Source organism: Colius striatus, chromosome 2 (genome assembly GCF_028858725.1).
Source record: "Colius striatus isolate bColStr4 chromosome 2, bColStr4.1.hap1, whole genome shotgun sequence".
NCBI lineage: Eukaryota > Metazoa > Chordata > Aves > Coliiformes > Coliidae > Colius > Colius striatus.
The window spans coordinates 53,539,375-53,563,778 of NC_084760.1; the positions used below are offsets into that span (position 1 = coordinate 53,539,375).

Sequence of the window (24,404 nt, forward strand, 5' to 3'; positions counted from 1 at the left end):
GACCTACAGCCCCTCTTTCTGGGGTGTGTTGACAGCGACAGCAGCAGCTGGCTGGGCTTGGACTCAACATCTCCTTCCACTCTCCCTTGCGGTCGTTGTGCTTACTCCTCTTCCAAAAGGCCAAAGCTTTCGCATTTCATGCTTCTGCATGGGAAAGTGAAGCTGTGGAACAGGCCTGGTCAGCATACATAGGGAACCTGGGAAACCTCTTAAGGGTAATTTAAAAATACCCATATTCTTGTGCTGTGGGTATAACAGATGCAGTGACAAAAATTGGGAAAGGAGGATTGCTTGGACTGAAACAGGCTGTGCGGATAGATAATAAATTCTGCAAGAAGAGTAAAAGAGTTTAAGACTGTTGTAAGGGAAAAGGGCTTTCAGATATAGTGATTTCTTGAGTAAAGGGGAGAAAACTACAGCACATGCACAAAAGGAGCAAGTATCAGAGACCTGTGGAGAGAGAACGAGGAATGTTGTAATAAGGGAATGCAGAGGAGACTGAAGGTCAAAGTCAAGAAAACCAGATTAAAGCAAGAAGCTAAACCAGAAAATACATTTTTAAGAACCAGGAGGAGATAGGAAGGGATAAGTGGAACCTCTTGCTCCCACCAAACAGAAAGGTAAGTAAGCAGTGACCAAGAGTAAAGAGAAGATACATATATTTGCACGGTATATGGAAAGAGTAGTTTATACAATGAGATGGAAGTGAAATGAGGAGGAGGAATTTATATGGTAAATTCATGTTGATGGTGAAACAAATGAAATCCATTTTCTGCTTTTTCTCTGTGGCTATGAAGTCCTGGAACAGCTGGGTTTCCCACTCTGAATGATGCTTCTGGGTCTTTCTATTAGGGAAGGTGCTCGAAGGAAGCAGTATTTTGGTTGATTTAAACTGTCATTTATCATTTGTGAAATGTGAAATTCAAGGAATAAAAGCTAGTGTGTTTGGTCAATGTCTAAGCCCATGATAAGAGCAGAAATAATGGAAATGTTATGCCAGCTACACCCAACAGATCCATTATTGACTGAAGTGTTGTGTTTCTTCCAGAGTCTTAGCACTGCCCAACATGATTCCAGAAGGAGAATGAGCATTTCCTCCTTGGTAAGGAGTGTTTTATATCTGTGTTTTTCTCATTCCTTTTAGGGATCTCTTGCTGTCTGTGGCACTTGGCCAGGTACTCTCCCTCCTTATCTGTGGCATTGGTCTCACAAGCAAGTATTTGTCAGAAGATTTCCATGCCAACACACCTGTTTTTCAGAGCTTCCTCAATTATATTCTTCTGTTCTTGGTCTACACAACAACACTAGCTGTCAGACAAGGTAAGTGCTTCTCTGAAACTGTTTTGTAGAAAGCAGCAGGGTAAAGGCTTTTGCAGAACAACAAGAAGCAATGTGATTTGGACACATATCCCATTACCATTTGTAACATATTTACATTACCTAGTAATACATATTGGATGAACTGGAAAAATATCAGTAAGTCTTCATTAGCAAAGAACAAATCATTAGATAATGAGGATAGTGATTCTACTTAAATGCAAACAGAAGCATCAGTACTTTTGACCTACTAACTCTTCTGGGAATGCTCGTCTTATACCTGCTTCTTTGGCACCACAACCACACACTCAGGGTTAAATTTGGACTTGACTGCATGCCTTGCTGGGACATACTAGTATGTTTTACATCTTACATTGGCTATGGAGAGCTTAGATGCTAGTTCTAGCTGCTGATCACAGAAATTCCGTAGTTTACCTATAGTTCCCAAAAAAATCAGCAGTCAGCTTTTAGCCATGGGGAAGCAGGAGATGAAGGGAGGAAATTCAGGGTGCCGTCTCTGGGGTGCCATGTGGAGAGAGCAGCTCTATGGCCCTGCCTGCTTTGCGACAGGGCCTGTGTAATCAATTTGACCTCCAAAGTGAGAAATGCATGATAATGTGCTTTGGTACTGTGTCTCAAATGCTCCTCCTGTTTGAGTGTATATATAATATAGGGGACTTCATACCTTTCCTGCCTATCTGTCCCTTCTTTAAGATTTCATGTCTAGGTGAGGTGTGGGACATGAATGTGTTTAGGTACATTTCTCACCCACTCTTTTTTTTTAAAACTAGTTTTGTTTATTCACCTTCTGAGAACACATGGATTAGAAGTAAAATAAAAGAGCAAAAAATATCATGGGCTTTCCTGAGTCGGCTCTCCTGACATAAGGAGGGAAGGGCTCCTTGGAGGAAAAGAACTACAAAATGCATTAGGCCATGGTACATTTATCAGCATGCTGCGAGATTCACATTTTCTTACAGGAGCAAATATCTTTCTTTGGTATTACATCTTTTAATGATTTGGGAACAACCTTGAAGCTTGAGTTCCTCATTCATAATACAGTCTTGTCATACAATACTATAAAGTGTAACGAAACAGCAAGTACTTCATTTCCATGCAAAAAAAAATGAACAGTCAAAAATATATCACTGTGCTCTAGAACAAAGCACTTAAATCTATTGCAAGTTAACTTTTATAAACCTTGGTCTTCATTGATGTTTTCCAGAAGCAATGAAGGCCAACCTGTGGAGGAAATGTCACCTCTAATATTAGGAAAGATTCCTCAGGCAGTGTGTTCCCTGTCTTGGTATTTCAGTCTGTGTAGGGGGAAACATCACCACATGCTTTGCTCTGCAAAAGGTTTAAGATGTATATTAATAGCATCTTTGTGGAGAACTATGTTTAAAAATAATTCTTTTGAGTTTAGAATTGCCTAGTTGTTCACAAGTTCTGTCCCAGGAATGTCCTTCTTGGGACTAATTTAGTTACTGTGAAAGCCGAGTTCCTGTGACTTTTAAGTACATTTTACCTTTTTGCAAATGTTAGCTTGTGAGAGGACACGTGGGCCAGCATACTGCTGTGCATTACAGGGGTTTATTTAGAATAATGTTGGACATCTAGTATATTTTGACATTTGAAAAATGCTATCAAGCATTCCTGTTTTACACATACAAAAATATGTATTAAAATTGTACTTTATTTTTGTGTAAATAGTTTTCTGACTGTTTGAAAACATAATGGCAGATTAAAGAGAGATTGTTTGTTGTGCCAGTAAGATATATTGGGAAGCAAATGAGGGAAATATTAGAGATATGGAAAAAGTATTTTCTAGACAAGTGAGGAAAGTTGGGGAAGGTGACTGAACACTCCTAGGGTTGGACCATATCAGCAACGACAGCACAACGTTAAGGACATCAATTGAATAGTCTGGAAAAGGAGCTGTCAAAAAAAGAAAGATGGTTTGGTCTAAAAAAAATGCAGAACAAAACTGGCTACAGAAGCAATGAAAGCAATGATCCAGGCATGCAGCATAACATTCCTGCTGGATGGTATAGCACTATGCAGCCAACTCATTTACCCAACATTTAATATTGCCAAGTGATTGAGCCTGACATTGCCTTTTTGCTTGTGTATTTATTCAAATTCATTATCTGTGTTTGTTCCACTAAGGCAGTTTTTGTAGCAGCTCTAATCGCTTGGCTTTGTTAACAGATGGAAATCACATAATAATGATATTAATTTTATATGAGATTATTCTGTTCTGAGTGCTGGGAACGTCAGAAGGCGCTTTTTTTTTTTTTCAAATGTGGTTCTCTTACTCTGTATGCAAGATTTAAGATTCTTTAAATTATCCTGTTTCTCCTTCAGAAATCAAATCATCATAAGCTGGCAGGTAGTAAAAAGTAACTGCAATCCTTTTTCTTTTGGCTTGCCTTCTTAATCTTTATGGTTTTTGTAGAAATGGCTTGAGATGTCCAAAAGCCCCCATAATTCACTGTGGGACCAAAAACTTATTTCCTAAGGCATAAGGAATTCCTCTTTCTTCAGAAGCTTCTTACAAATTTTATTCACTGTGGATCCCCTTTCACTAAGCATTCCCTTGCAGTTCATCCTCTCGCCTCATATAAACTCCCTGGGTGATACTGAAAAGGTAGACTTTGCACCAGCTCTGAAAATCATAATTAGCTCCTGATTCCTGAGCTCTTCTGACTAAAGCCCTCTGCAGTGAATGCCTAGCTTCCAGCAGCTAAACTTAGTCCATGTGCACCAGCAGCTTCCACTGCATTTTTATATTTGGATCAAGATATTTTTCCAAAATAAGATTATCATAACCCTTTAGTGGGTGCAAAAATTAGGACTACCACATCGCAATGAATCCAGATGTGATCAGGAGATGCACAAGTCCTGCAGGTGCCAGAATTGCTGTATACTTTAAAAATACTTTTAAGCTTTATTCTCATACTGAAAAAAAAAAAAAATAAAAGAAGGAAGAGCTTGTCCTATAGCTCTAGATAGGGAGGGAGGAGCCAGTTTGAAAGCAGTAGGAGTAGACTCAAAAGTTTTAAGCAGTGAAGTCCATATGAATAAGGCTTTTCATCATCTTTGCAATTTTGCTATCATGACCAGAAATAAGCAGTGACAGAATTGTTAAAGGAAATCAGTTCTTGTAAAGATTTTTATGTGAGCCTTCAAATGTAGATACTACTCAGGCAGTGGTCACGAAAAAGGAAAGAATTGGGACAAACTGGGATTTTTGCTGTGCAAAATACCTTTTCTATCAGTTGAACTCCAAAGCTTCTGTTAAATTATGACTCTGGTATCTAGAAAACTCTCACAGAATCATAGAATGGTAGGGATTGGAAGGGACCTTTAGAGATCATCTAGTCCAACCCCCTGCTCAAGCAGGTCCACCTAGGTCAGATCACACAGAAACACATCCAGGTGGGTTTTGAAAACCTCCAGAGAAGGAGACTTCACAACCCCACTGTGCAGCCTGTGCCAGGGCTCCCTCACTCTCACAGTAATATAGTTTTTCTTTACGTTTAAGTGGAACTTTCTGTGTTCCAGCTTCTTTCCATTACCCCTTGTCCTGTCACTAGATACAACAGAAAAAAAAGGATGCCCAACCTCCTGACATCCACTATTTAGATATTTGTAAATATTAATGAGATTTTCCAGCAGTCTCTCTCTTTTATTCTGAATATTTTAATGCTAATTTGTTGTTGTTGTTGTTATATGTAAATTTAAGTTGAATATATTGTTCCCCTGAAGAGGTGAGCTTGGAGGTTCTTCACAGTTAAGAATGCACACACTCAGGCATGCATAAGTGCCAGTAGCTGCTCACTCACAAATATGTATCCATCAGAGCTTCCAGTCCAATGCTCATTAATGCACCACTGATGAGGTCCAAATAGAATTCTTTAGGAATTTTCTTTGTGTGAGAACAGTGCTATAAAATTAATTTCACTCATGCAACATTATAAGGTAGTGAATGTCATTATGTTTTATCTGGCTGATGTACCAAAATTTAATAGGTAATAAAGACTTCCTCTGTTCTTTTCCTTGAGGTAACTTCTGCTCCTGCCTGTTGTTTACACAGCCAAAAATGTGTATTTGTCCATGGTAACACCCCTCAGTTTAAAAAAGGGTTTTAACACATATTATTTCAGGTCAATCCCCCTGTCTGCAGAGGATCCTGCTTAGCAGAATCTTGTCGGGACATTTCCAGATACTTCTTTGGGTTGTGTGTTATTATTATTTGAGGAAAAGAAAAACCTTGGCTATCAGTAAGAAAAACCTCCTATCAGTGAAAGGGAACTGTGGGTCGTAGAGCTGGTGGAGATTGGTTTTAACACCTTAAAAAGCAGTAAGTTGGAAATTGTCCACAGTGGACCAGAAGGTGTTAATTACTAATAGTCAACGTGGATTCAAGCATCAGCAGCTTGCCACCAGAAATAAATTACTTCTAAAAGCCACCTCACATATGCTACAAATGAAAACAACACATCCACTAGACATCATTTTAAAAAAGAAAAAATATAAAGCTGCTAGGGTTTTTTTTGTTATTCTGGAAAACAAGAAATGAAGGAGCAGTGGAGATGTCTTTTGAACAGAAGGGAACCATAAAGCTTTAAAAGCCAGATTCTGTGCAAGTAGGGCTCCACATTGCAAGCTCTTCCTTTAATTTTAGTGCAACAAGTTGCCGAGTGTTTTCAACGCACCATCACTGAGGGCTGGCAGTAATTTGCTAGTTCAGAAAAGGTTTTATGAATCTTTGTATGTCTGGATGAATTCTGCTTCTAGGCTAAGTGATGAGGTTATAGCATATGTCAATGGAAATATGGTTTTCCCTAGAGTAACCATAATGTCTTAGATTTGACATATCATCAGATGTGATCTGTGCCCCTGAGTCAGCTAGAGTCCTGTGAGACTATTAAGGACTGCAGTCCTATTAATGGAATATCATTTTTTATGCATTTCAATCTAGGACTGGTTTATGACATTAGTATCTCAGTCAGATGTAAATTCCTGATTTATCTGCTGTTCGAATACATATCTCCATTTAGATTCATGAACATCCCCCCCCCCCAATATCCTTCCTACTTCCCCAAAATTGACTTAAAAGGCTACTTGAAGGAAATCAGAGCACTGTAGGAGTTGCTCAGTATTACTGCAGTGTTTGTCAGCTATTTATTGAATGATAGAAAAGGTAAATGTCTCTTTTTATACTCAATTTCATTCTTCTAGCAACGTTATATTAACACAAAGCTTGTATTATATACTTAACTTAGGTAGACATACCAGAATTTCTTTGATATCAACACCTTTTTCTGTTGACTGCCCAAAAGGACATGCCTGGGAAACAGTGTACATGATTTAAGCTGATCAAACTAGATGAGATTGAATATACTTTGGGCAATATGTGTTGTACTATTGAGGTGAAGAGTCTCCTGGAAAGGCATTGATCCTGGAGGCTTTTCAATGAGAAGCCTTCAGAAGTATGGGACCTTCTCTCAACATTAAGGTTGACAGCGAGTGATTTTCATTAGAAAGGATGCATTTTGCTGAGTGTGCTCATGCCTCTGCTTTAGAAGGCGGCGCTCAGTTATCCCTTTAATGTCGGAAAAAACCTGCACAAAAAAGCCACAGCCAAGCAGTTTTATGGTCCTCTGCCTGTGATAAAAGTGGTCCTCGGGTCCTCAAGGAAACAACACAGCCCACACACTGGCCTGTAAACTCATGGCAGACACGGCAAAGAGCAGCAGCATTCTGCTTGAAGCACGGGGGCAGGCATGTCAAGCTAGCCCAGCTCCTCCTGGCCCTCCCCTTGCAAAGCACCAGGCTAACTCTCGGTTGTAAAAATGAAACACCGCAGCAAGCATGGCTTGGGACCAGTGAAAAATAATGACCTTCAGGTCTTTGGTATTCTCATAGCAGCACTGCAGAGTGTCCCTGCTGTGCTGCGCTTTGCAGTCTGCAGTGTGTTTTCTCCTAATTACTCCAGGCTTCTAATTAGGGATGCCAAACTGTGTGGGATATGTTTATTATGAAAATGGTCAGCCAAACAGTCCTTTTGTCTGGGCTTTGAGGAGCTCTTTTCATATTCCAAGGGAATTCTGTAGTTCAGGAGAAATGAAACTAGAATGCTGGCTCTTTACAGGCACTTCAAATTGCAGGGATCTTTTTTGTAACGTGCAATTTTCTATTTTGGATAGCATAGTCACAGGAGCAAAAATTATGATGTGTTACGTGTTTGGGAGTTGCCTGTCACGTCATGGACATCACAGCAAGCTAGCTCGGAAGAAAACAGTAGCACTAGAGCCAGATTCCTGTTCAGTCAATTTGCATACTGATTGTGTTTGTGTTTGAGTTTTCCCTCTACTTCCAACTGAGCTTTTAAAATTTCCTGATGTAAATTCAGCTGGTAAAAACCAGCTGAATGCTGGTTTTCTCTCTACTGCATGAACCTTTATTATTTTACTCCATAGGTGGTTTAAATTCAGTGAGGTGTCAAACTTTTCCTCTATGTATAGTTTCCATAGAGGACCTTGGGATCCTATTTTTTAAGATGGTTTCCCAAACACACACAATTTCTCTTCCAAGTCCAATGAATTCTTATCACATTCTTAGCCATTAGACAGGAACACATACCATTTCAACAGAGTATGATTTATTCCACATAGCTGGTAGGAAGACAGGGTAAAAAAAATGATAGACCACGTTAGGGATACGAAGGCAGATTTAAAACCAATAGACTTGACCTTTCTGTCTTTTGCTTTGTTTTGGTTTGCTATTCCTAGTGGAGAGGTTGGGTGATTTTTAGAATCCTTGGGGTTTTTCATTGTCAGCTGTTCTTGCTTTGCCAGCAGACAGGCACTTTCTGTTTGGCCATGCTGCTCTTTTCCATCCACATAAGGGATCAGGCATCTTGGGACATCCCAGAGCTTAGTCAATTTTCATTTCTATCATCTGTTCTGCTTTGCCAGCTGTTTAGTAATGTACAAATAAACACTTAAAGAGAGGAATCCTGGCCCCAAACATGGTGAAAATGTGTTGGCAGGTAAAGGCATAAAAACCCCCTCAGCGATTGCTTTCCAGTGTTTTTATTTCTCAGTTCTGTGCTCCTAATTGTTAGGTTAGACACCTGCTGTCCAAAGCCACAGCACATGTGCCGTGTTACAAAATATGTGTCCTTCTGTTGATCCTGGCAGCAGAGTCTATCCTCTTGCCTCATATTGTTGGAATAAATCATGTACATCCCACAGCATGTACAAACTGAAAATTGGAAACTACTATTCCTGTAGGGTGCAAGTGGTAGCAGTTGAGCATGAACACTATGTGTCATAGTTTAATGATGGAAACACTAATATGCTCATGATGACCCAAAGCAATAAAGGCCAGATCTAATCACACATCCAGGCTGTAGCATTCTCTACCATAGTACCTCATGACCCCCAGTGCAGCTCATCCAATCCAGAAATGCCTCTGGTTTTACTAAGTTGCTTTCAAAATGGCTTTGTTGCCATTTTATATCCTTTGTGCCATCAAATACAAAAGAAGCTGCAAGAGAGCATCAAACAAAAGGACAGGAGCACCTGATTTTTACTGTACCTGCAGATGCAGAGAGGAGGACAAAAAAAAATAAAGGTAGGCAGATCTCTTACCGTCCTCTTGACCTAAATGAAGAAATGGGAGATCTTGTCCACACAGAGAAGTGAATTTGTACTAAGGTTGCATGTGAACTAAGGGTACCTCTGCTTGCAACAAAGTCCATGAAGGACTCGAATCAGGCAGTTCAATGATTCAATGCACAAATCCTCAGATCACTGTCAGTTCAGCAAGTTCAGACCCAGTCATATTTCTGACTGCTAGTTTTATGCCCTCAACCGATTTCTGTTAGAAACAGTATCCAGGTTTGCACTACACTTCAAAGACTCGTGCATATTTTATAAAAGCAAACCTTACAGGCACTAAATGCAATGTGCATAAAAGAGATGCCAAGCTTTAGGCTGCTGAAGTCCTGGGTGATGGACCATGTTTGCATCAAGACCCCACATCACTGCTGTGAAACAAGGTCTATACTGAATATACTACTTGAGAATAAGGTAGTTTTACCCTGGAGGTAGGAGTACATACATTTTAGGAACATTTAGCCAGATGTGGGCAATCCATGCCAGTAAGCCCGTAAATAGATGCAATAAAATGGGAGACAATGCAGTTATTCATCTCCCATCACAGGTAGCTAGTGGAAACAAAAAATTATCAGTGTGATGCTGTTATGCTTTTCTTGGGGATTCCAGCACCTAAATCTGAGATGTGAGGCAAATCTGCAACATGTTTGCATTTATCTTTGGATCAAGATTTAGCTTTTGTTGCTGAACCTGTGAAGCTCCCTCCTTGCACATTTTTCCAGGAGGTATGCCAGTCTTTCAAACACAAGTCTATTAGTACCTGTTTGAGAAGATAAACCCTGTCACCAGAAGGATGAGTGGGCAGGCTCAAGAAAGCTCTGAGGAAGTGCAGTTTGAACACTCATCGCATCTTACTGCTTGATTTGCATCCCCATCTCTGCAGCTGCAGTTACATGTATTTGTATGTCGAATTCAGATAGGGGCAGAGATGTTGTAGGTAAAAGAATCAAGGCCTTTGAGCATGTTGAAATCCAGGCATTGCATGGTACTGAAACTGCTTAGATACCATGACGGGGTGAATGTGGTTCTTGTTGATTTTATCTGAGGGTGAAGCAGCTTTTTATCTAACCCAGATTGCTTTATGGTATGTCAGATAATAAATTGTCTCTTAAGGATATGAAATGAATCACAAACAGTTGATTGTCTGTGGAATTAAGGGATAACTGTCCTTTGTAGTGTTAGTATATAGGTCTGGCTCTTCTAAATATGTAAACATCCCGAGTGCTGTTTAGAAAACCAACCATCCCTTCTCACCACAATGAGGAAAGATCATGGTTTGGATAAAATAGTGGAGTCTTGATCTTAGTAAGCAGAATGCAAGGGTTGTCTGCCACTTTATACAGTATCAGTATTTGCTCGTGATTTATTGAATATTTAAACATTCATCAGTTCAAGAAACTAGCCAGGGTAGGGTAGCAGGATCCACATTCAGTACACGTAGCTGCAGCGTTCATACGGGAGATCTGAAGTGTGGTTACAAGATGATAACTGTATTGCCTAAAGGAGATAAGTCCCGCTCTGCCAGAATGGTGCTTTGTATGTAATTAGTGTAAAAATTCAGAGGAATAGAGTTTATCCTTGCAGTCGTCTTTCTCATTAAAAAAGAATCATAATGAAAGAACAAAGCAGTCCCTGCAGTGAATTGGATTGCCTTCCTAAGTTTTCATTAAATCAAAGACTCAGCAGCATCCTATTTTGCAGAGCCCGGTTGTAAACTACACAAGACTTGCAGCAAAGTCCCTATGAAGATGACATCCTTTCTGAAGGTTTGGAAATGCAGTATATTTCTCCTACGTGGGAAGCAGCCCACCTCTCCCATTTTCTGATTTCATTAGCTTCTGTTAACAAGGTGGTACTGGGACAGAGGAAAAAGCAAAGAAAATATGTGATGCTTTAGGTAGCTCACAGCCACGACTCTTAAGTAAAAGTGTCTTTTCTAAAATATAGACTATGAGACAACATGAATCAAGGGAATACAAAGTTATGCTAGTGGGAAAATGGTCTATTTTCGACTTACTGTTCTGACTCATGCTTAATACCATGCCATAACACAAGCAGGAATTTTCTCTTCCTTCATCTCCATTATTACCAGAGTAATCCATATAATTATCAATGCAAATAAATACAACTTTCAGACAAAAATATGCAAATATCGTGTAAGTTTTTCCCCCATTTCTTTTAAGCATATTTTTTCCTTTATGTTTGACTGAGCTGTTAGCCATTGGCATATGGTTACTTTGAACTCCTATTGCATTTCTGGATGGTAGTGCTGTAGTAATAACTGCAGCTTCATCTGAAAAGTTGTTTACTAATTTAGCACTCAGTATAAAACTGCACTTGTGTTGTATGTTGTCCCTTCTGCACATAAGCTGCTGAGGATAGGTGGGAACACTGAGTCACTTCTGGAAGGCATTCACAATTCAGGGAGGTGGTAGGTGGTCCTGCTCTGGCAGAATGGTTGGACTAGATGATCTTTCAAGGTCCCTTCCAACCCTTAACATCCTGTAATTCTCTGTGATTCTGTGGGGACTCCCCTCATGCCTTGGGTCTCTCCTTGGCTGCAGTGTTGCTTCACAGACCTCGGGTATGCTTTAGACCCAGGTCACTATTGAATAGAGCAACTCAGAGTCATTAGCAACCATCTATTTTAGAACCTCTCTCTACATTATCTTTCCAGATCTAGCATTAAGGAGAAGATGAGAAGGATAATATATGCCGTCTAGCAGCCTCCTCCATTTCTTGCACACATTTCCCTCAGGGGAGGACAAATCTTTGAGGGAAAGTGGAAGCTTTGCTGGCAGAAGCAGTGGGCACTCCAAATATACAAGGGAAGGGAAGACCATGTGTGCGTCTCAGAGGAGCACTTATCCTTTCATTTTCAGTTAGATGACTATGGCAGTCAATTCACAGGGATATTTTTATAACTATTATAGAAATACAGCAAATGAGGTTTCAAAGGAAAATTATTCATCTCCAGCTTTTCTGAGTTAAATATTCACAAACTTGCTTCTGTTCAGCTACTAGAATATTTACACAATATTGTTTGTCCATACTTCTCTGGCTGCAATCTGATACTTGAGTTTGTTTTGTTTAATTCTAAAGGAAGTTTTAGTACTCCAGGGTAGAGGTAGATTGTCACTGCTTTAATAAAATGGATCTGTGCTGATTTTCACCATTGATGATATAAGTGAAGGAGTTGCATGTTCATGACATGCAAATTATGATATATGCTATTTGTTTTCATTGATATTAGAAATCTTTTGTTTAAACGTGTTCTTGAGTGTCTTATTAAGAGTTCAGATTCTTAATGTGTATGAGAAAGAACTAGTTAGTGCCGTTATTTCCTAGTTTGGGTGGTAAGAGGTTTGGGACCATTTCAGAGAATCTGCAGTGGTTTGTCCTCATGGAGTGTTCCGAAGAGTTTTTTCTTGCACACACCTAAAATTATCTGCATGCACAAAATTATATGCATAAATATACACATATTCAAAAAACTATGCATTATTTTATATTATCATGTTAAGATCCCAGTATCATCCCAAGATCCCTTGCTCTTCCTGAGCTAGGCTTCATGCTTATTCATCTGGCGTACGATAAGAAATAGGCCACATCTAGAAACACCTCGTGTTCACTCACAGCTTTTACAACAGTATAAAGACATTAAATGCCATAAAGGGGACAGAAGCTTGCCAATAATCATGTTTTCTATATGAAACAAATTGCAGTAAACTCTTCCCGAGCATACCCCAAGGTCAATTCCTGAATGCATGGACACTGATGAAGGATCCTGTGGGGTGTTTTGCAGCAGCATGCTGAAACAGTGGGTTAAATTTTATGTTAAGATGAAAGATGTCTTGTATTAAGACTTTTATGTTAAGACTGTTTTCCAAAGCTGAAAAGAGCATCAAAAACATTTGAAAGACTCCACTGAATTTCCAATGCCCTCATCACTGAACCAAACTTGATGTTGTGGAAATGCTTGTTGACAACTGGTCCCTGCTAAAGCTGGAGATAAGAGGTCTGAATGGACTTGGCTATTGAGCCTGTCAGCCAGCAGTCACTGGGTTGAAATCCTTGGATTGTCTGCTTTCTAAGAAAACCAGCTGGTGGGAAGCGGTGGGGAGTGCACTCCTGAATGCTGATACATGAGGAACAACAGCGTTTCAGGTGGACAAGGTGGAGAAATCATGTCAAAGGACAAGCACATTGTACCAGCAAGTGTATGTTGTGGTATTTTAGTTCCTGTTTAGATGATAATGTGGTTGGTATATATCACTGTCATGTCCCAAGTGGCATGTTGTTCACCCCACTGGTGTTTTCCTATGACAAACTCTGCCCTCTCTGTGGGAAAGTGCCCTATAGAGGATGTACAGGGAAAGTAATAGTCACTGAAAGTTACTGAGCAGAGGCAAGACTGTAAAACTTTTCTCAACATTTCTCCACATGCTGCATCTATGACATTGAATTTGCAAGGACAATAATACTTGGGAATGCTTATGGATCTGCAGTGTCTGATAGTCTGCACACTCAAAGCCACCTGCTTTTTTCCCAGTGAATGAGGCATTAGAAATGTGGAAATACAGTCACTTTGAATTTAGTGAGGATTTTGAATGTATTTGTTTCTTCTGGGTTTTTTTCCTAGAAAATACAAAGTAGTCTGTCTTTATCAGAAAAATATTTCTCTGAAGTGTAGAAAAAAATAAAACTGATAAAAAAGAAAGCAGGATTCTTTTTTCTTTGAAGGATATGATACACTGCAGAAAATAAATGTGGTGTTGTTTCAAGGTAAGATAATTCAAGTCATATCTCAGGACAACCTGCCTTTAAGAAGACAAATGACTGAGGTATTTATGGTAGTCTTTTTTCCAATAATACTATGACTGCTGAATAGGATTCTTTTTCAAAATAGAGATCACACTCGCCAAGAGCTTTTTATAATGCAGCCTGTTGAGATAAATGTAAGATACGAGGCAACACAGAAGTTTGGACATGTATACACAACTACTTCTTGCTTTGTGTGTTTACATTTCCATTAACAGAAATGCATGATTGCAAGGAAGAGTTCCCAGAGCATCTGTGAAAGAACCATTACTGTGCCTTGATAACAGCAGCATTTCTAGCAGGGCTGACTCCTTTCATACATAGGTTGTATTTCACTGTCTCTGTCTGTAAAGGTTGTATCCATTTCTAAAGCTGCATAAAGACATTGTCTTTGCAGCTGATTAATTTTTCTTTAGAATCACCTAGGAGTAAAAGCAGTCTTGATTTAAAGCAAGGTGCTTGTTTCATTTACAAAGCAATAGAGACAAGGATAGCCCTCTCTATAGGAAAAGGAGTGGGGTCTAAAATGGAGAGGTGCTTTGTTAAGGAACTTGTATAGAAAAGCACAGACAGCTTTGTGTCAATAGTTGTTTCTAAGCAAATGTGCACAACAGGCATTTAAATAGGTATCTATAACTATGTGCACCAGAAATTCCAAGTTTAACAGTCTAAGAAACAAAACTGACAGAAGACAGAAAATCACAAATTTCAAATTTAAACAGGATCTTTCTTCCTAAAAGTTTCACAATTGTCTTCAGTTCCTGTTAATTACCTACCTGATAGTACAACAGCAAGTAATTCCTAATTGAAAGCTGCCTACTGCAAACTGTCAGATTCTATCAACTTTCTTTCTCAGTTTTCAGAAAAGACTTGGGTTTTTTAGTCCTTGTTAATATATTTCATATTTTGTCAGTAATGTGATGAAATGTCATCTCCTTATTTCTTAATATTTTCCACAGTGGAAAAAAAAATGAAAATTCATTGTCAGCTGTCTCTGTCATATTCATTGCAGAGACGTTACTTCTCATGCATTTGACGAGGCTTGTGTTTATTTCCATAATTTCCACTAATCCTACATTGGGGAGGGAACAGCCTTATCTGCTGTTAACGACAATATTGAGAGATAATCTGCTTGACTATCTTTCTTTAAAAAAAAATCATAGTATTTCCAACAGTTCCTTTTATTTTGCACTTTCTTGAGCCCTGTTTATTATGTTCTATGGATTTAATCTGTTGTGTACCAAGTAGTATTTAATGGTCTTGACAGATTATTGGTTATAAAATGCAAGTAGCACTGAAAAGAAGTGAAATTCTTCATGAAAACCTGCTATTGATTGTAAGATTATTGGCAGGTCTAAAGAGCTATAGGCCTAAGAAGTAGCAGGTGACAGGATCAATAGCACTGATGTTTGTTGTTGCCTTTTGCAGTCTCACAGACAAAGCTTCATATTTTTTAGTTTGTAACTAATTAGATGTAGAAGCCAAAATTTCTACCTGTAGTGAAGAGTTTTGAGCAAATCACTGATAGTGATTTTCAACTGAAAAACATATATATCAACAGTTTAGCTGTAAAGTGGCATTCAAGGGTTAACCACTACCCTTCAAAGAATTTAGTAAACATTTCTTCATTAGAAATTATTTTTATTACCTATTAACATTGCTAAGACACAGTCAGAGAAGGAGTTCTTAGGAAAGTTGTCAGACATAATTAAGGTAGGAAAGAATTGCAAGTACTTGCTCTAGAAACTGCCCCTGCACCACAGGAGCATCCTTAACAGAATCGGTTTTTGTTGTATTGGGCCATTAGCTACACCATTAGCACAAGGCTGCTAGGTGTGTGGTAGGCATCTGTGGCCGAGTTGCACAGTCACAAAACAGGCATTCCACAGATTGTGATCAGCATTTTCTTCCGAGTAAAGAAATCACAGGCATATTTCCACCAGTACTGTCCAAGTCCCACCTGGAGACCTGTCTAGGTCATTCTTCCCCTCTAGTGGTCAAGTGTTCCCAGCATGGGAAAGTGATACTCCATTAGCTGTATGTCACTACAAACAAGATTTGAAATATCACTGTTGGAACACTGGTTTTGCTGGTTTGGCTGACAGAACAACTCTGTGAGGGCACTGCTGTGGAAAGAGACTGCAGGCAGGAGCACTTAAGTGGAATAATTCTTCAAGGACATTTCCTGGGGAACTGATTTCTGTTTGCCTAACTCAGAATAGGCATCAGAGTCACAAAATGACATTGCTCTGTGACCATCTTTTGTAAATGCTGTGAACTGATGCTCTTTCCAATGGTAAAACGGCCAAGAGGCACAAAAAATATTTTGGCTCCATTTTGGTTCCAGCATGTGGAAGTAGAAGTGACAGAGCACTGGAACAGGCTGCCCAGATGGGTTGTGGAGTCTCCTTCTCTGGGGACATTCAAAACCCACCTAGATGAGTTCCTGTGTGACCTACTCTAGATGGCCTGCTCTGGCAGGGGGGGTTGGACTAGGTGGTCTTTTGAGGTCCCTTCCAGCCCTTAAGAATCTGTTATTCTGTGATTCCATGTTGTGTCTGTGATTTAGCTCTGTCAGACCAACAATGTGGCACAGGCTGGGATACCTTATGCTCTGGATGTCTGAATTTGCTGATGGCACAGTCTCCAGATGGTTACATGGTGTCTGGCCGGTTGGAGAGTGAGATTTGTTTTTTATATTATTACAAAGCAGACCATCCCCATCCAAACTGCGAATTTGTGGGGTTCTTTTGGCAGTAGCTCGACAAAAGTTAGTCGTACCCCTTTCTAATTCCTTTGACTCCCTGAGGGAACAAGTGTACAAAGAAAAAATGTCTTTTGACCTTATCCAGTTCCATTTGAAAAGACAAAATGAAATTAAGACTGAAATACAGATGACCATGAATTTGAACATGAAGTTTAGGTTTAGGATTTTGATGAACTGACAAAAAGCAAAGTGCAGCAGAAAGTGATTTATTATTTTAATCATAAATACAGTGTGATCTTCACATAGCCTTCTGGGCAATTTTGGAGATTGCATACAAAGAAATCTGTTAAAAGTTTGCCTTTCAACATGTAAAATAAGAAAACAAAGCTGTAATGAGCAGTGGGAGCTGAGACCAAAACACCATTGTAGGCTTGCAGAAAGCTGAGTGAGTCAGCATGCCTGGAGAACAGCAGTTCTCATTCTCTGCTTAAGAAAGCCTTGTGTTGAATCTGTGATTAGAGGAATTCCCTGCTGATTCTACTTTTCCCCATCCTAGCAAAATTACTTTTATGCTGCTTGTCCCTACTATCAGTGCCATCCAAAACTTTATTCCTCTTCTCATTTCTGATGTTCTGATTTCCTCTTTTACTGAGTCCTTTCCATAGTTAGGCTCCACTCCCTGCTTCCATGCCTTATCCTGTAATTTTTTGCAATTAATTCCAAATATTGCCTATAGATACAAAATGCTTCTCAACTGATCACAACTTTGAAACTATTTCCAAGTGATGCATTTGATCCTGAGGCAGGCATTAGCTTCTTTTCCATCTACTCAGTGTTATCATGTCAGGAACAATTTTTAATATAACACTTTCATATGGATGCAACTTGTTTACTATTTTAGGAGGAGAAATTAAATGAACATCAGAGCAGCAATAGCAGGTTTTACAAGGCACACTGTTATTGAAAGAAATTGTACAATAAGACCTAATTTTGAGGCAGTTTTCAGGGCCTTTGTCTGACCTGTCTCAGGGCCTCCTCCAGTATAAAGGAGAGGTATGTAGTATAGAACAAGAGAAAAAGAACCTGCATTTTAGAAGAAATATGTGTTTTCTCTGTTTTCTCTATATTAGAGAGCTGTATTTTCAGTATATCAATAATGGATTGCATCCATATCTAAAACATAGACAGGAGTTGAATGAAATTTCACAAGGATTTGATTTATGTTTAAGCTGTAATGAGAATTTTTCAGATAAATGAATTTTGAAGTCAGGCGTTTTATTAACACAGAAGATTCTGATCAGCTTTTGAGCTATGTGTTCTAGTAACAGACTAATTTGTATTTCTATCTTTTTGAAGTATAGTAAATATAAATAGCAATTTATAGAGATTTGATGATTAAAGATTTCATCACAGATGAAACTGGTGCAGTTAGTCTGAACAGGATAACCTTTTTGTAGCTGCTGCCATGGAAATAAAACCAATGAAGTTATGTTTGAAAGGTATGCCCCTTGTGGTTAGAGTTCAGTCAAGCACAGAGTCTTTGGGAATTTGTAGTTTCAGTGCTGCAGAGCATAGGTTCCTGGAAGGCAGTAAATCACTTCAAAAGCTTACAGATTATCTATCTGTCCATCTGTCCATTACTGTGGTAGCTCAGTGCATTTTAAAGCTATTTTATTTTAGACTCCATATGTTCAAATATATTACACAACAAGTGTCAAAATTCTATTTCTAGCCTTGATTCAGTATATAACACTGAACAAGTTGTTTAAAGTGTAATCATATTCTTGTTTCTCTGCTGCAGACAGGAAAGAAAATCAGCAGAGGCAGTGAAGTAAAATGAACTGCCAAAGATTGTGCTTTGTATAGAATGATGCTGCCAACTTTTATGGAACACTTCTGTATTTTAAAGAAATTCATAATAATAAATATTTGGGCTTTTTAAAAAAAAATCCTCATTTAGTTTTGTCAACTGAGAATATCTCCTCTCAGCTATATAACAAGAATGTTTCTCATACAGTGGCAAAGACAAGTGTTCAAACAAGAAATCTCAATGTTGTGGGGGTTTTTTTTGTTTAATCTCAAATTTAGTATGTTCAGCATAATGTGATTCTCTGAGCTTGCTCTCAAATTTCAAGTGAGACATCTCATTCAAAGAAATTTATGAATGTTTGTGGTTGATTGTACTGAGAAAGGTACATGATGAATGATAGGGATTGTTAGTTTGCCACTCTGAAGAACACATTTGCCTGCGCTCTTCTCGGCCAGAGCACGAGAAAATAGTAAACAACCAGAGAAAAAGCCTTGAACGGTGCTGCTAGTATTATGCCCAATGCATAGCGGTTTGCCCACCGATACAAGCTTTTAGAAACATAACGGACTGTAGCGCCTTCACTGAGAGTACAGGAGCCCCATGCTACCAAAAGCACACAGTCTGCTCAGGTATAGTTATGATGGCCATCCACTGCCTCCACTTCTAAGAGAAAGCAAGCCTACTGGCATCAAATGCAGAATATGAAGGAGGACAAGTTGCTATTTGCCACTTTTGACAGTTATCTTGTAGAAGAAACTCTTAGGAACATACTGATGCAGTCATGTTTTCCTAAGCAACTACTGTGGGTTGCCTGGCACTCCAGCTGGAATCCAGTATCAGAAGCCCCCACGGGTCTTGCAGCCGTAGTCTTGCAAAGGGTAACATGAATGCAGCTATGTACCAGATGACAGGCACTTCCAATGCAGTTTAAAAGATCCCTTTCAGTCTTGATGCCCCAGCAATGGCCCCACTTGTTCATTTCTAAAACCAGCTATAATGACTTCTACCTTCTCATGCTCCCACTCAGCTATAGTATGTGGCAATGTGTTCCTTCCAGTAGGAGATGAATCCTCATTTCCTGATTCTGGATGATCACCATCTGTATTTTTCTGTCTGGCCTTGGCAGACTGCCTTTCATCTTCTGGCTCCAGTAAGTGAGCAGCCCCTCCTTCCCTGCTGTTCCCAGTTGCCTTGTTAAATCCATCATATTAGGACGCTTAACTGTGGTGGTAACATGGAAGAAAAGCCACCTGATGAAGAGGCAGTCCTGTGTTTCCATTTTACACTTTCCGCTTGGTTTAACTGACCCACTGGCCACTATAGCTGGCTTGTTAGAAGATTGTTTCCCCTACTGTTGAAATGGCAACTATCCCCTTTCTGTAAATCTGTTATGATATGGAAGAACACCACTGAACTGTTGCCGCTACCAGCAACATCACCAGGCCACCCACACAAATCACTCAGCCCACCCCCACTGAGGGGACAAGATCACTACATACACAGTATGGATGGTGCTTTATTCCAACTAATTGCTTACACCATGTGCTTTTATCTGCTAACACAAGCACCTCCTTTCACTGTACCCTGTGCCCACCTCTTCTGTACCCTCCACCTCTCATGTTACAACCTGAGATCTTCCGGACGCCTACAACACTGAACAAGTTCAGATCCTGCTTTGTTACACTGTATAGAAATTTTAAGATTCAGTTCCATGTTATTTTGCCTTCACCTGCCTACGTCTCCTCAAAGAGCTGAAATAATCCATACGGAGATTTCATGATTTCCTAAAACCAAATAGCATCATTCTGAAGTTTCTTAATTTATCTACAATATGACCTGGAACCCGTGAAGTATTCTACAAAGCAATAACATTAAAGCTGATGTGTTCCTGCCTAAACAGATCTTCTGCCATTTCGAAGTCTAGATGAAAGTAGGGTCATATCTCTTTATTAATAAGAACAAATTCACAAAGTAGAAGATTAGAGAGGTTTTAATTTTCCAGTTGAATATCTCAGATTGCTCTTGATGTCTGACAAGGTCAGGCACAACTGAAGGAACGCTGCTGGAATTTTAAATGTCCATATAAATGAGAAAAAAACCATTTTGATCTTTTCCATATCTAAACAGGCATCTGGAGTGCTAATGTTTTTCTGCTGTACCTGCAGGATTAGACGTGAGGTTGGCCCTTTAGCCACGTGGGAATGTTCCTGTATCATGTTGTCTTCACTAATTGTTTACAAATTAAACTGAAAATAGAGCACATGAAGACTGACTTTGTGATGCCTTGCTTTAGACAAAGCCAATGTCATGGCATGTTAGTAATAATACTGAAATTTATACCACCCATAAACCTTTTATAGCAGTGTAATTAGTTGGGCTATTAATACTACCCAAGCTTAGCCTTATTTTATTGCTGTGAACACAGCTTGTAATCACATACATGATAATAACTAATAATGCTTAAGGACACTGTACATACTCGAGCATTTTAGTCTCTGAGGTGAGTGTTCTTTGTGAACAAAACTAGGGGATCCTACAGCTTTTATTTTCCTGTGGGTACTATTTCTATGCTCTCCCCTTAGAGAGCTCTCTAATGGAAAACAAGGTTGGAAAACTCCCATTCTTTTCCCACTTTCTCTCCTCTGACTCTGCTGACTTCTGTGCCAATATGGCTGTCAATTAGGCAATAAATAGCAAGAAAGAGATCCAAAGAGTACGGGGACTATTTCTGCTCATCAAAAGTGTGCTGCTTCTTGCAGTGTTACGGTGTTCTCAATAGCAAATTATTCAAGTCAGCTTCTTATTGCCTCGTGTTTCATGCTGCTTTATAGAATTAATATTAGTCTATGAACAGAACAATATTTTGGAGAAGAGAAAATGGAACTTATTTATTACTTAGAGTACTTTTGTGAGTATAAAGGAGAAATGCCCCACAATTAAGGAAAGCATAGTCCACTTGGAACTGCAATGTGTTTCTCGGTTGCTTCAGTGCCCTGTGGAGAGGACTCTGGATGGCTGCTCCAATTGTTCATCACTCTGCCCCTCTACAACACCATCTCATGATGCTTTCTGCTGTTTCTGGATCTCCAGTGTAAATCAACTGGTCCAACTTCAATTCTGTTGTTTAATTCTGCCTAGAACAGGGTGTTCACAAAAAGAAAATGGCGTATTTCCTTGCAGTGTTTATAGCCAAAAGAAGATTCACTGTGCTAGAGAGCAGGTATTTGAAAGGAGTGAAATAGGCCAGGAGCTAACTGCAAGCAAATTCGTCAATACTAATCTTCCAACCAGAACAAGATTAAATTTAATTAAGCAGCTTGGAATGGCTGTGTTTTGGTCTTGGGCATTCTTCCCACATTAATAATCTAAATACTTTAGAGAAGAAAAAGAAGTCACTACTGAGGACTCAGTCTGAAAAGAAATTAAAGGCATGTGTTAAGCTTAGCAGAAGGCGTAAGCAGAAAATGACCCCGTCTGTTACACCAGCCCTGATAGCACCCCAATTGTAGTTAAGGCCATATCAGTCCCTCTGTACAGTAAGGACAGGGCTGAGATGCAGTTTCTGAGGCTGCTTTCTGCATCCCCACCCCAGGGGATGAGAGCTGCCTGGCCTCAGGAGGGGCCAGGGAAGGAAGGGGCTTGCTGGCTGTGTGTAAAGGCTGCTCCTCTTTGAGGTCAATTTTAGTTGAGGGGTGGAAATAAAACAGCTAAAGTAAGCTCCCATGGAGCCTTGCTAAGCACACAAGGTCTTTCCTGCTCCTCTCCACAGCTCAGGATGAGATGGCCTTAAGCACAAAACTCAAGTTTCAGCAGTAAATTTAATTTACTCACATTGAGGAGGCAATTTCTGGGCAATTTCTAATATTTTGTATTTATTTAATCCTTTTGAGCTAAAGCCATATTTGCCACTAACAGCCCAATTCATCTAACACGTTCACTGGAAATTTCCATGAGAACTTCCATAGAATCACAGAATGGTAGGGATTGGAAGGGACCTTTAGAGATCATCTAGTCCAATCCCCCTGCTAAAGCAGGTCCACCTAGGTCAGGTTGCACAGGAACATGTCCAGGCAGGTCTTGAAGACCTCCAAGGAGGGAGACTCCACACCTTCCCTGGGCAGCCTGTGCCAGGGCTCCCTCACCCTCACAGTAAAATAGTTTTTTCTTATATTTAAGTGGAACTTTTTGTTTTCCAGCTTCATCCCATTACCCCTTGTCCTCTTGCTTAACTTTCATAAAACTTATATTAAAGGAAAGTTAGGAAGCAGAGACTGACTGAAGAAACAAGCAGTTGACTTTCATCTTTGGCCATTCATTTAGCAGTTTCCAACATAGTACCCTTAGGACAGCTTCTAAGTCTCCCAGAAAGAAACCCAACTCAGATGTGTGTGAGAATTCAATTCATGTTATATTTAAGAGCATCATCTTTACAGTATTTTGCACAAGGTTGTGATTAATATTAATATTTTTATATAATATAATATCAAAGAACACAGTCACCATCTTTCAGATTTCTGACTTCAGAGGTTATTGCTTAGTTATGTAAATACTTTCATAACACTCCTTATGCCTGATATTGTCTACTCTTGAAGGCCTTTTAGAACTCCTTAGTATGTTGTTTAATTTTGTTCAGGTATGTGAAACTACTGGTATATGTTTCTTAAGAGCATCATCTCTTCAGTCGGAATTTGCTACTTGCATCAAAAAAATTAGCAAGCCAAATTAAAAAGATATGTATATTTGTTCATGATGCTACTGGTCTTCTAAATGTCATACTCAGTATTATCATGGCAGAATTTGTAAAGGAAAGTTGGACTTTTGACTTCAGTGCATTTGCTGGATGCTTTTGGTTAACAGGATTTATTCCTCTACCTTGATGTCTATTGTTCAAGCTCTTTCAATGCTTGTGGATTTAATGAGATTTTGCTTGACAGCTTGTCTAAAGATCAAATTTTGGCCTCTATCTCTATTACCTAGGGTTTCCTAGCTCTTTTAGAGTATTCGTTTTGTGCTGGATGGAAGGTTAAAGTTCTGACTGCTTTCAAGCTTAATAAACCATTGCTTTTGGGCTTTTACATGGGTTTCATTTTAAAACAATTTTAAGCGTTTCTGAAGAAACCCTATTCTTAAATCATAGAGTACTCTTCTGCTTGGAAACTATGACAGAAACTTTATCATTTCGAAGCATGCTTCAAAAGCTTAAACATTTCTCAACTGTTTACTTCTTGATACAATTTCTTGTTCATTACAACTTAAGCATCCATAAATTGGTTTCATGCTAAGACATCTTGTAACTCCTCAGGGCGTCCTGTTAAAGCCAATAACCTAATTGTTTTTAGGCACTTCTGGGGGAGTTTCCAATACAAAAGTCAACAAATTGTGATTGAGAGGCAGAGGCAGTTAGTTCTGTCCATAAGCTTGTTACGGGATGTAGTTACTCTGGGAGCTGAAAAGTAGTGGAGAAGAGGAGATTAAATGAAGAGCAGACTAGAGCAGCCTATTGAAGTTTTCCAAGACAAAATGCGTATTAAAACCAGCTATGTTTCTAAGATACATATTCTATGAAAGCAATTGCTGTAATTGAACCAGATGATATAGAGTTACAAACAGGAAGGGGCAGACTCCAAAGGACAGTTACTATTGACTAACAGTTCATCCATCTTTGCATCACAAAGAATATTAGTAGTTTGCTGTTTGGCAGCTTCTTGTTGTAGTTGGGTTGTAGAATAGTTGCTTAATATACTATGAATTTTAATGAGCTCAGAGAAAAAAGCATTTTCTGTTCTTCTGTGTAGTGGATTGTTGGACATAGTAAGCTCAACAAGGCATAAGGTCCTGTGAATAGGTTTCCATTTACAGCTGTCCCATCAGTTAAGGTGCTTTGAGATTAATGCAATAAAATTACCATCCTCATTTAAAATTTAGATCATAGGCATCTAAGAAATGTCTCCCATCAACAGATAAATAATATTTTTTTTTTAAAAGTGAATGCACTTGCTTTTGTAATAGATGTCAAAAATGATTGTTTGACCAAGAAAGTCAAACTGCCCTATTCAAA

General features: G+C 39.2%; 1 protein-coding gene across 1 annotated transcript in view; it reads left to right on the forward strand.

The window, feature by feature from the left end:
- Window positions 1-24,404, forward strand: part of SLC35F1 (solute carrier family 35 member F1) — a 240,660-nt gene that overhangs the window by 137,295 nt on the left and 78,961 nt on the right. The window contains exon 2 of the mRNA XM_061990332.1: window positions 1,145-1,320. Coding sequence (XP_061846316.1) covers window positions 1,145-1,320 — 176 coding nt within the window. The remainder of the gene's footprint in view (window positions 1-1,144; window positions 1,321-24,404) is intronic.